Source organism: Mandrillus leucophaeus, unplaced genomic scaffold (assembly GCF_000951045.1).
Source record: "Mandrillus leucophaeus isolate KB7577 unplaced genomic scaffold, Mleu.le_1.0 Scaffold55, whole genome shotgun sequence".
NCBI classification, from domain to species: domain Eukaryota; kingdom Metazoa; phylum Chordata; class Mammalia; order Primates; family Cercopithecidae; genus Mandrillus; species Mandrillus leucophaeus.
Window position 1 is genome coordinate 2,279,648 of NW_012105919.1, and position 13,248 is coordinate 2,292,895.

The 13,248-nt window shown below is 43.3% G+C and overlaps 1 protein-coding gene across 1 annotated transcript in view; it reads right to left on the reverse strand.

The window, feature by feature from the left end:
- Positions 1–236: 236 nt before the first annotated feature.
- Positions 237–13,248, reverse strand: part of ATXN2 (ataxin 2) — a 105,204-nt gene continuing 92,192 nt past the window's right edge. Inside the window, exons 18-21 of the mRNA XM_011997883.1 lie at positions 4,921–5,066; positions 4,055–4,282; positions 1,706–1,874; positions 237–863 (exon numbers count right to left, since the gene is read on the reverse strand). Of these exons, the coding sequence (XP_011853273.1) occupies positions 835–863; positions 1,706–1,874; positions 4,055–4,282; positions 4,921–5,066 (572 nt within the window). The 3' untranslated portion in view covers positions 237–834. The remainder of the gene's footprint in view (positions 864–1,705; positions 1,875–4,054; positions 4,283–4,920; positions 5,067–13,248) is intronic.

A 13,248-nucleotide genomic window follows, 5' to 3' on the forward strand; every position in this document is an offset into this window, starting at 1 on the left:
CAGTGCTGCCCAACTCTGGCCAACCTTCCTCCTCCTGAAGCAGATCTCTAATCCACCAAAGAGAATAGCTCAGTCTTGTCTTTTTCTAGAGACACCTTGAACCAGAACTAAAGGTGAAGAAGAAAAATCATTTGACAGCTACCTTCCGGGATATTAAAAACACACCCTTAGCGCACCTGCTTTGATATTAAGTATCCTACAGTAGAAGTAGCTTATACAGACACACACTAACTTGATCAGTTTTTAAAACTTTTTTTATTTTTTAAATTTTTTTAAAGTTTTTATTTTATATTATCTACAAAGTAAAAGTTTTTCCCTTAACTTAAAAGTTGAACCACTGTAGACAGTGATCACCTCATCAAACTTGATTTATAAATAATAATCCGTCAGTTTGACGGTAAGAATTTACTGAACCTTTGTCAAGTTTAGTAAAAGGGCGTTCCAAGTCTTGATTTTTTTTTTTTTTTTTTTTAAGCAGTAATAGCAGCAAGAATCACTCTTGTTACTTCTTTTGCTAGCTGATGTGTTCATGACTTTCAAGGGTTATTAAAAAATAAATAACTTCCAGTTTCGGCAAGCAGAGCTGGGGTACCTGTGGGACTCTGAAACAGCGTATGGAATTATGGAATAGCCCCCAAGTTCCTAAATGCCTCTACTCGGTCCAAATATCTTCCACTGCAAGTGAACTGTTAGCATTCCTATTGGATGTTACAAGAAATCAACATATATATTTTAAAAACAAAATAAATGAAATTCTAGTTTTCTGTGCTTCCAGTTGGTAGAAGCAGTAGAAGGGAGGAGGGAATTTGGCCTTTCGGTTCCTCCAGGGCAGCCTTACAACTGCTGTTGGTGGTGGGCTTGTACTGTAAAAAGAAAAGCGAACATTGAAACAGAAAACTGGCAACACTACACATCAGCCTAGTGTCTCTGCAGCACATGATTGTAAACTATCCTCGTGCTAGCTGAACAAGACTCAAAATTGAATTCGCTTTCCCCCCTCCCATCTGCACCAAAGTGGGGAGGGTTGGGTGGGTGGGTAGAAACAAACCAGTCAGACGTAAAACCACTTCAGGTAAAACTCCCAGAAGACTTGTTCATGGGTTAGAAAAAAAGGCCTTAACAAACCCCCTCCCCAAATATTAGCCAAGCACCAGTACTGCTTTCAGAATAACAGGTCAGACTGTGAAGTATCGCCATGGCAGCCATCAAGTAGTAGAGCACAATCACAGGGCGCTCTCCCCTGGTCAGGGCATAGGCTGGGGCTAACGCTACACTCAAAGCCAGTCCATCCACAGCGCTTTCTCAGCAGTATCTTCTCCAGAGCTACAATCAAACTCTGCCATGGTAATAACCCCCCACATGTCAGACTTTTGGGACTCAGGAAGGAAAACACTGCCCTGTCCAACCTATCATAACAAGGAAGGCCAACTGAGTCCTAGGCATGCATCAGCTACACAGAATGCTGCTGCTGCTGCTTCTCATCAAGCCAAATCCTGTATACCATCAGAACACACACAGACTCGGCTCCCGGAAGCCTCAGGCCCTGATGCTAAACTGATCGTCACAGTCCCTCCTGTGCACACTCCTGGATGGGTCTTGCTAGTTCTCAAATGTGGGCTTGAAGCACTGGCCCTGCCTGCCATTCCACCTGTGCGAGCAGAATGCTTTGGGGTGCCCCGGCGGCCCCTGCACACACACGCCTCACCTGAAGGGTGCGTCATATAGGGGAAATGCGCAGTTGTCGAGACTGGAATGGGCTGTAGTGCACTTTGAGCGAGGGCGGCCTGGGGACCGCCGGGTGGCTGTGTCGTCATTAGCATCATTGGCGCATGGGCAGTTGGATGAGAAGGAACCATTCCTGACTGTACATGAGCCTGAAACAGAGAGCTCTTTTACGCATACAGGCAACATCTCCAGCTTCAACAACATGTCAACTGTGTTCCTTTCACTGGGCTGGGACTCTCAGGAAAAGGCAATGGTGGGCCTCAGGGCCCAGTTCTGTTCTCTGGGGACAGTCTCTAGTAGATTATCTGTTGACCTGAAGATGTGCTTCACCTTTGGGTAGATCCTGCAAGGAAGGGTCAGGGAGCAGGCACCAAGTGAGCCTAGGTAGAAGTCAGGGCTGTGCTGTCCTAGCCCTTGACATTTCTGATCATTGTATTCTACATATGGGATAAGATCTTCACAATGATTAGACACCGGATCCAAGGGTAGCTTTCTCAACTTAATATCATACAAGATTCAATGATGCTTCAGAATCAGGCTGCCATGTGGGGCCTGAGGCAATTTTGCAGATAACATCCCTTTCAAACAGGAAAGCAGATTACTACATTAATAAGCAGAGACTGTCACAGTCCAGTATGTGAATTACTTGGACCTCTGTTCATTTGCCTCTCTCCCTCTGCTTCTGGCCTGCTCACCAGGCAGTGCAAAGAGACTCTTAGGCCCCCGTGACTCTCTGAGAGATATGCTGATGGAGCAGGAGGAGTTGGAGTTTTTAATGGCTCCAGTGAGATGGAAAGGAGTAACCTGGAAGATCTGGGCCAGCCCAGTGTCTCTCTACCAAGTTCAACCTGGTCTCACTCACTGTCAAATTGGAAAGGTGATTTTAGTCAGCCCAAACTAGCTGGATTCCAGCTCTGCAGGGGGTTGGCAGGGCCAGGAAGAGCCCTTGTTTCCTTTTTCCCACACTGTGCACTGTTCTAGACTATGATGAGCCTTGGATGAAATGCCGTTTTTACTCTCATGTATTCAAATGGGTACATGGCATATTTGAGCTTCCCTGTGTTAACCTTTTTGCCCTTTCAGCACAAAAACACAGTGAGGTATTAGGGATCCCTGACTTACATGTAAGTTCACATGCCTACTTAGCCACCAGCCTCTGCTAGACACCTACAGGACCCCAGCTCTTATGAAGCTGACTCCACCAAACCACGCTGGCCGCCACGGACCAAACCGGCTTCCCTCCCCACTATCAAAAAGCAAATCAACTGCAGTGCGCTACACCACAGAACCTAAACTTTGCAGGGTGAGGACGCCCAAACTTCCCAGAGCTGTGGAACTCTACTTACAAGGTAGCCTTCTGAGAGATAGATCCAACTGAGTCGCATCTCTAGCCCACACCTTGCCAGAGCCTCACTGGCGCACTATTTAACAGGAAATGGAATTCATTGTGGCAGGTCTCACTTAGACCCGCCTCAGAGAGTTCTGTTATGAAGTAGCAGAGACATCTAATACAGCCAATTCACCCGTAACAGCCCCAGGGAGGGCCTCAAGGCCAGCGTTAGAGCCCAACTTCAGTGCAGCTCCTTCTCCTCATTAAGACAATCCCCTGGGCCCTGGAGTGCAGGGACCTTGTCAGCAGCTGATGCAAACAGCAACCACGGAGATGGCAAGCACACCTTTCACCTGGAGCAGCTGACACTGGAGGTGAGCTCCCAAGTGCTTCCAGGGCTGCTCTTCAAGAAAAATGGGACCACCTGGGTGCTTCCAGCTTCTAGTTACACTGCACCAATGTCCAAGGCCAAGCCCTCTCAAGAGTACAACTTATGGTCAAAGCAGATATATGAATAACCAGGGAAAACAATTGGAGAGATGTGTCTGGAACTCATGTGAGTAACAATCAAGTTGACAGGTCCCAGTAGTCACCTCGGAGAGCTGAGACTCTGTGAAGGCCATCATCCCCGCCTGGCTTTCGAGGTAAGTGTGTAGAGGGGGATATATATGTACACATATATAGAGTAGTGAGGCTATATAGACGTAGCAAAGCAGACACAGAAAGGAAAGAAGGACTGGGTTGCATTCCAGAGTCAAAGATATTTTTAAGGTCTCAGTTGGAAAACTAAAGGACTGACCAATCAGCACCTTCACTGATCCCATGACAAAACCACACAAACATTCCCTTAGGGCCAGATCACGTGTATTTGAGCGGGAAAAGGAGACAGGCAAATGGCATGACACACAGGGTTTCCTAGCTGGGAGAGCCTCTAGCTGCTTACTGATAACCTTCACATTCTACTTGGCCTTCACAGAAAGTTGGCTAAAGCTGGTTTACCTGAGGTACGTGGGCCATGTGGGGTGGGTTGGTATACGCCGGCTGAACGTGAGAAGGATGGATCGTAAAGACGGTCTGTTGTGCTGCTGGGAAACTATTCTGTGGCGACTGCGTGTTGGAGGCAGGTGTCATGGAGGGTGGAGTTGGTGCAAGCCCCGCGTGGTAAATGGCTGACTGCTGCTGTGGACTGGCCAGATGGAGAGCCTGGGCGGCCTGGTGCTGATGGTGCTGCAAAGCGACAGGAAAGAATTGAGAGGAAAACTTCTTTAATGAAAAGCAGCCAAGGGATACTCACAAAACTGAGCTTTGCACACGTGGGCCTATGATGAGGGGCAATGGAAAGTACAGGGGAATGTGCAGGATGGTAAGAACAAGGCTGGAGGTGCCTCCCATCTGGACATTCCTTTCTGGGGTGCAGAAGCCTGATTCTCGGCCTGGCAGTTAGAAGCTTCTGAGCATACTAAAGTTAAACAAGACTACTGCCCCAGGGAACTGACAAATATCAAAGAGTCTTTACCTCCATTAGCAAATATAATTCAAGAAGCTCATAGGAAAATAACCTCATCACATAAACCTTAATTAAAATTTAAAAGTCCCAAGCAAATAGGAATTTGCCTTATGAACCTTATGCTAAATTTGATTTTTCATTAACGCAAGTTTCCAGAGCTTATCCAATCACCTATTATCAATATGTATCTTAAATGTGATTCTTAAAAAAAGCAACCACCCCAGGGGCACAGCTGTATCCATCTTCATGAGAGTGGACATGCCATGTGTTCTGACGATGCAATACCTGACACCTGAAGAAAGCACTCAGATACTAGGATGAGGAAGCCACTCCATGCAGACCTCTGAGTTGCCCTTACCTGAACAGGGCTGGGTGCAGGATGACTTCCACCATGTTGGCTTTGCTGCTGTCCAGTGGGGGTAGCTGAAGGCTGAGGGTGTGGAGTATGTGGGTGCAGGGTAGCGTTAGGGTGCGCATACTGCTGAGCAAGGGAGCCCGTGGAAACTAAAGTGAAAGAAAAAGGAGCATGTACACAACCGATGTGTGACAACCTGCATCGCTCCTCTACACTTCATCAACTGAACTTTCTTGATGGTTACAATGCATAACTCACGCCACTACCAATTTCTATAGGTGACTCCATTTAAATCATCCATTGTCTTGAAAAAATAAGTGTAGCTATTGCTTAACAGACTAGCATTTGGTTCATATAATACAGCTCTACATATGATATTAAAATCAAATTAGTTTGCTTTTACTCTGAACAGTCACTAAGTGTTTTCCCAAAAACACGACTTGAAGGCACAGGCAGAAACTACTCAAACAAGTGCATTTTAGGCGCACACTCTTTAGCTCAAGGCCATCATCTGGCTAACCTCACCATGCTACTGCCCTGGAGCAATGTCCTGAGGGCACAGACTGCACTGGGTGTGGTGGTGGGGGGGTGTGGGCACTGTGTATGGTATGTGGCAGGGCCAGGGATCTATCATCAGGGCCGAAGGCCCACAATCTATCTCAGCTAATCACAGCAGCCCCTCTGCCATTCAGTTTACTTCCCAGGCCCCAGTGGAGAATCTCCCACCTTTGCTTTATAAAATATAGAAAAGTAAACTCCCTTCTGAGTGCCTCAGCCCTTTAGAAAGAAATTTATTAGAGTAACTTCAAAGGACAACATGATGGGCCAGTTTAAGTCAAAATAAAGATAAGAACTGAAAGCCAATTCTTTGTGAATCGCAGCATGGGCCAAACCTTGGTACAAAAACCATTTCTTCATGTCTTTCATTTTTTTTTTTGAGATATGAGTCTCACTCACTCTGTTGCCCAGGCTCACTGCAAACTCTGCCTTCCAGGTTTAAGCAATTCTCCTGTCTCAGCCTCCCGAGTAGCTGAGATTACAGGGATGCCACACCACACCTGGCTAATTTTTGTATTTTTGTTTTTTTTTTTTTTTTGAGACGGAGTCTTGCTCTGTCGCCCAGGCTGGAGTGCAGTGGCGCCATCTCGGCTCACTGCAAGCTCCGCCTCCCGGGTTCCCGCCACTCTCCTGCCTCAGCCTCCCGAGTAGCTGGGACAACAGGCGCCCGCCACCGCACCCGGCTAATTTTTTGTATTTTTAGTAGAGACGGGGTTTCACTGTGTTAGCCAGGATGGTCTCGATCTCCTGACCTTGTGATCCACCCGCCTCAGCCTCCCAAAGTGCTGGGATTACAGGCGTGAGCCACCGCGCCCGGCTAATTTTTGTATTTTTAGTAGAGATGGGGTTTTGCCATGTTGGCCAGACTGATCTCAAACTCCTGACCTCAAGTGATCTGCCCACTTCAGCCTCCCAAAGTGCTGGGATTACAGACGTGAGCCATCGTGTCCGGCCTGTTCATGTGTTTCAAAAACAGTAAGTGGAGAATCAGAAGCAGAGTAGGATGTGTTCACTGCTTCCAGTGACTATGGACAGCACACTGATGATACAAAACTAACCTCCATGTGGCAATGAGCTGAGAACAGAGCGTTCTCAAGACAACTCTAGCAAGGCATAGTTCCCAGCCCTCTCTTGAGAAATGAATCCTAAAATCCCTCAAGATAATAAGCTCGTACACAGAAATGATTCCAAAATAGTTTCCCACATTCTTCATATAACGTGTTAGCGAACACAGACATATGCAGGACTGATTGGGGAGAGAAGCAAGCACAGCTTTGGGACCAGGCACCCTAGCTCCAGCAGTCTGGTAAGCAAGGCTGCCGAGTCACCAGCATAGATGACTAGATGACTCTGGGTATATCCCATGTAAATGGTGTGCAGAAGGTTAGGCAAGGCACATGGAGCAGTTCTATAATGCTAGGTGTTGTAGGACTAAGGGCCACCAACTCTCCAGCCCAGTTACATCTCGAGATGCAAAGCCATCTCTTAGTAGAGGAAAGGGCAAGGCAAAGAGCCAGTTCTAGGATCACCTGTGCATCCACTGCCAATGCCACAGCTGGCATTAATATTCCTTCATACCCAGTTTAGACTGGACACAGCAGCTTTGTTTATACAATGGGAAAATTTTCCAGACTGTAGGAATTAACATATGCCAGAACATTTTAACAAGAAAACTGTGGCAACATATTCTCTGAATGTTTTTAAGGGTAGTGAATGTCTTCTGGGAGCTAGAACAAACGTACAAACGATGAACAATTCTGAGCTTCAGTCTCATGAGTCCATCAAGACAGTCCTTTTTTTCTAACTTGCTGGCTTATTAACAGGCCCTCCATCATCATCATACTCATTAAGTTTACTTCCAGCTCCCCTAAGTTGTATAGGCACTGACTTGGTCTAAAAGATTTGATGTAAATTTCGAACCCGAGTTTGTTGTTTGTTTTTGTAAAAATCTTACGTTCATCTTAAAAATGTATTTATTTATTTATTTAATTTTTGACAGGGTCTCACTCTGTTGCCCAGGCTGGAGTGCAGTGGCGCCATCTCGGCTCACTGCAACCTCCGTCTCCCAGGTTCAAGCGATTCTCCTGCCTCGGCCTCCCGAGTAGCTGGGACTATAGTCAAGCATCACCATGCCTGGCTGATTTTTGTATTTTTAGTAAAGATGGGTTTTGCCATGTTGGCCAGGCTGGTCTCGAACTACTGGACTCAAGTGATCCACCTGCCTCGGCCTCCCAAAGTGCTGGGATTACAGGCATGAGCCACTGCGCCTGGCCCTGTTTATTTTTGAGACCCAGTCTTGCTGTCACCCAGGCTGGAGTGCAGTGGCCAATCTTGGCTCACTACAGCCTCCGCCTCCTGGGTTAAAGTGATTCTCCTGCCTCAGCCTCCGAGTAGCTGGGATTACCTGGCTAATTTTTGTATTTTTAGTAGAGACGGGGTTTCACCATGTTGGTCAGGCTGGTCTCGAACTCCTGGCCTCAAGTGATCCGCCCACCTCGGCCTCCCAAAGTTTTAGGATTACAGGCATGAGCAACTGCACCCAGCCTAAAAATTGATCTTTGAATAATAAAAAAGCCCCTTGTAGCTAAGCAGCTACTACGGTAGACAGCGCAGTTTTGTTGTTGTTTTGAGATGGAGTCTCGCTCTGTTGCCCAGGGTGGAGTGCAGTGGCGTGATATCGGCTCACTGCAACCTCCGCCTCCTGGGTTCAAGTGATTCTCCTGTGTCAGCCTCCTGAGTAGCTGGGACGAAATGCGCACCTGGCTAACTTTTTTTGTATTTTTAGTAGAGACGGGGTTTCACCATGTTGGTCAGGCTGGTCTTGAACTCCTGACCTCAGGTGATCCACTCATCTTGGCCTCCCAAAGTGCTGGGATTACAGACGTGAGCCACCGCACCTTGCCACCAAAAGTTCTATTGGATAGTGATGTCTACAGTTGTCCATGGTCCCCTACTGTTAAACCATTAGCACTAACCCCTACCCCCAACCCAGCCTCTTAAAAATGTCATTTGTAGCAACACTAAATCTGTCTAAGGAAAAGCAATTCCCAAATCCCAAATTCTGTTCATGGTGGTTCATAAAGATACAGTACAGAATCTCAGAGGGTTTTTTTTTAACTTTATTCAAGAAATTTTGTACTAAAAAGTTGTAAATTTCACGTTTAATTACCTTCTAAGCAAAGTACTAAGAATATTAAAAAGTAACAATAAATATAGAAAATAATTATGCCCATGAAGTCTCATAATTAAGTTATTCATCAACTGGAAAAATGTAAAAATCTTGAAATCATTTGAAGAGAAAAGTAAAGATGAAATATTTTTACTATGCATTTTTAAAAGGCATCTCTGCAATTTAAGTTTACCAATATTTAAAGACTATAATACAGTGTTCTGATCTATAGCTAATCTGCATGCATAGCACAAATACTCAAGCTGAGTGAATGCACATAGGCTTTGTTTAAAAAAACAAAAACAAAATCCTTTCCCTACCTAAATACCAGTAAACTGCAAGGCATTGATTAAAAACAAGACGAACAAAAATCACAAAGGATGCGTAAAATATGTATCACATATTGCAAACAAAATTTAAAAAGTTAATTAGAAATATTTCCCTTCTCAGCATTTTGGTAGGCCGAGGTGGGAGGATCACCTGAGGCGAGGAGATCGAGACCAGCTTGGCCAACAGGGGGAAATCCCGTCTCTACTAAAAATACAAAAATTAGCTGGGCATGGTGGCGGCGCCTGTAATCACAGCTACTTGGGAGAGTGAGGCAGGAGAATAGCTTGAACCCGGGAGGCGGAGATTGCAGTGAACTGAGATCACGCCATTGCACTCCAGCTTGGGCAACAAGAGTGAAACTCCGTCTCAAACAAACAAACAAATAAATAAATAATAATAATAATAAATTGGGAGAAATGTGAAACTTATACTTTAAATCAATACTCATAACAAAAATACAGTTCGGCTCCTTGATAGGCCAGTTAAGTAAGAGTGATACAAAGTGGGGTAGGAAGAAAATTTAAGTCAATGAAAAAAATAGCTTGGAAGACAAGAGAGACAAGAAAGGAACTGGAGGCCAAGGCGGGTGATCACAAGGTCAGGAGTTCAAGACCAGCCTGGCCAAGATGGTGAAACCCTGTCTCTATTTAAAATACAAAAAAATTAGCTGGACGTGGTGGCAGCCGCCTGTAATCCCAGCTACTCTGGAAGCTGAGGCAGAGAATTGCTTGAACCCAGGAGGCGGAGGTTGCAGTGAGCCGAGACTGCGCGACTGCACTCCAGCCTGGATGACAGAGTGAGACTCCATCTCAAAAAAAAATAAAAATAAAAAATAAAAGGAACCAAGATAAGGTAAACAAGGAAAAAACACAGGAGAGTCAGGGAAAAGGAGAGTGCAGCGGGAAGGGCCGTGGGTTCTGACCCACGCATATTATTTCACTGCTTTTGTTATACATGCTCATTCTGGCTAAAGATCCCAGAGACGTTAAAAATAAAGTGAATTTTCTTTGTAATTCTGATTTATTCATCAGTTAAACTTCTATTTATAAAACTTAAGAAGTCTTCATAAAATCTTTTGGATTAAAGATAATCAAAGACATATGCTTCTTTGGTCCAGACATAGTCCAGAAGTTTCCCACTCAGTGTTCCTTGACATAAATATTTAAGATTCTAAATATATGATCAGTCAAAAATCCTTAATAACACTAACCACATTCCAGAACTAGTTTCCTTAGCTGTGATCTCACTGAAGCAAATTCAGTACATAAAGCTGTGTGTTTAATTTGTTACTAGGTTTTGTCATTTTGACTTTGGATGCACAAGTCATAAGAGATCACCAGCACTGCAAAACTTTAAAAATAAAACAAAATCTTCCAACTTGTAAATTTGATGTTAAATTCAGAAAAAGGGAAGTGAAGGAAAGCCGAAAACTCCAAAAGGGGAATAAAAGGCAACTTGACCAAACCATCACAAAATGGCTTAGAACAGGGGAAAATGAAGCAGCAAATTAAATTAGCAGCCCAACTGTTAGTTTCTTTTAAAAAGTACTGATACTCCCTTTTAAGAGAAGTTGTGCTAAGGCAATTAAGGCTTAGGTGTAATGATTAAGGACCTTTCAGCTACTTACCAGGACGACACCAAACTACTAACAGAGACAGTAAGATGGTGAGGATAACTACATTTGAGACCTCAAATTGAGTACATAATAAAATCACCGATTGACACTATCTTTTACACACTACAATCACAGACATAGTTTCCCCTTTAATAGTATATACATACAGCAAGACTCCTTTTTAAAGAGCATCTATTAAAGGATTAAATTTAACATTTCCTAGCACCAAATAAATAATATATATATATGCACACATATACATATGTATGTATGTATGTATCAGTTTATTTTTGGATACCAAGTCATGGTATAATTAACAAAGATTTAAGGTCAAATGCATTTTAAATGCTAATATGGCATTTAGTAGAGTCAGACATTGAGTCACCCCAAAATAACTCAAAATGTTGTACCTAACATAAAATCTGAATCCTTAATATCCTCTAGAATACAATATTTCATACAAGGTGACAATATTAATGGCACAAATTTCTAAAGGATTTCTACAAATATTAGTACTCTTTCCATTTAAATACCAAAGTCCAAGAGACTAGCCTTATTTTTATTTTTATTTTTTTGAGACAGAGTCTCTCTCTGTTGCCCAGGCCTGAGTGCAGTAGTGCCATCTTGGCTCACTGCAACCTCCACCTCCAGGGTTCATGGAAATCTTGTGCCTCAGCCTCCCAAGTAGCTGGGACTGCAGGTGCGCGCCACCATGCTTTTGGTAGAGATAGTGTTTCACCATGTTGGCCAGGCTGTTCTCGAACTCCTGGCCTCAAGTGATCCACCCACCTCGGCCTCCCAAAGTGCTGGGATTACAGGCGTGAGCCACAGCATCCGGCCCTTATTTTTACAAATTGCCCTACCAATAGGAAAAATGTACCTTACAAGTTCATTTCCGAAAGAAAGCTCTGCCCAGACTTTCTCCATGAAGGAGCAACCATTTCTGTACTTTTTGTCAGGTGGGGAGAGGGGACCCGTGCTGTCCAAGATAATGACCTGAGAGGTCATGATCTCTTGTGCTTAAGAGTTCAAGACATCCTGAGGGGTCTGCTTCCTGAATATTTTATTTTTTGAGACAGAGTCTCGCTCTGCCACCCAGGTTGGACTGGAGTGGCATGACCTCGGCTCACTGCAACCTCTGCCTCCAGAGTTCAAGCAATTCTCCTGCCTCAGCCTCCCGAGTAGCTGGGATTACAGGCACATGCCACTACACACAGCTGATTTTTGCATTTTTTAGTAGAGATGGAGTTTTACCATGTTGGCTAGGCTGGTGTTGAACTCCTGACCTCAGATGATCCACCAGCCTCAGCCTCCCAAAGCGCTGGGATTACAGGTGTGAGCCACCGTGCCCGGCCCTTCCTGAATATTTAAAACCTTTAGCCATGCACAGGACTGAAAAGTTTTTCCCTTAGTATTTCATCAATCCTATTCAATTAAAAATCCTGGTAGGCATAAATTTCTTCTTATCAGAATATAAACAAACATTTTAAGTTTATACTAAGCTTGTGGCTTGGTGTGTGTGTGTGTGTGTGTGTGTGTGTATACGTGCGTGCATGTATAAAGCTGTTTAGGAAAAGTTTCTCTGAACAAGGAAATTATTAGGTATTTCCCAGTCACATTTGCTTGGTATGCAAAAATTGATTTCTGAAACAACTCCATTTTTCATTAACTCCAGCCTTCTTACTAAACTGCATTATATTTCCATTTTAAAAACTGAATTATTTACAGATACAAATACTTTCAATAATTTGACTGGCACAAGGAAAATACTGTTCAACAAGTCTACACCCTTAACATGTATTCTTTAAAAAGTGTTTTACTGTACAATTAAAAATTAGTATAAAAAACCCAACTCACTGGCAAAGTAGAAAGAAGGGCTTGTCTCCTTGTTGTATGGTAATTTGGGACATGCTGAATTTGGGAAATAGAAAGGTAAATTAGCCTTTTGAGGTGTGCATTTTCCGAATTTTCTGGAAAGGTTGACATATTAGTAATTTCTTTTTGTATTCATGCATAATTATTTTTATAAGAGATGACAAGCACTTTAAACATTGTTACAGAATTTTAAAAGAAAGAACTAAACCGGAAGACACTGTTCTTCTGTACTTAGCTTAGGTGTCAAGTTGTCATGCTGACTTGCTTAAAAGTGAAAGGAATAAAATAATTATCTAATAAAAAGACCAACATGGCATTCTACTGAACAACCTTGATATAAATCATGTACCAAAATGAAACAATATTTACCAAGTTTAATTCAATAGACACACAATTTTGCAAAACATTACTAATGGAGATGTCATTATCCTGAAAGATCATCTAGCAATGGATCCAAAAATTTAGGAACATTGCAAAAATATAAACATGAATATTATCATTTCTTATTAAAACATGTCTGCATAAAGGGATAGGGCATATGAGTGAATTTAAATACACCTGGAAGGATACACACAAAATGTTAAAAGGCAGTTGTCAGGTGGAGGGATTATGGATGCTTTTCACTTTTTTTTTTTTACTTACTGTATTTTCTTACTTATCTTACTAATCTGCATTAAACTACCAAAAACAAACCAAAACAGGATTCTGGATCTAACTCTTCCTAATGGCCCTAGTTAGAAAAGTTTATTACTCTTTCTGAAAGGTCAAAGCATCACCATAAAAC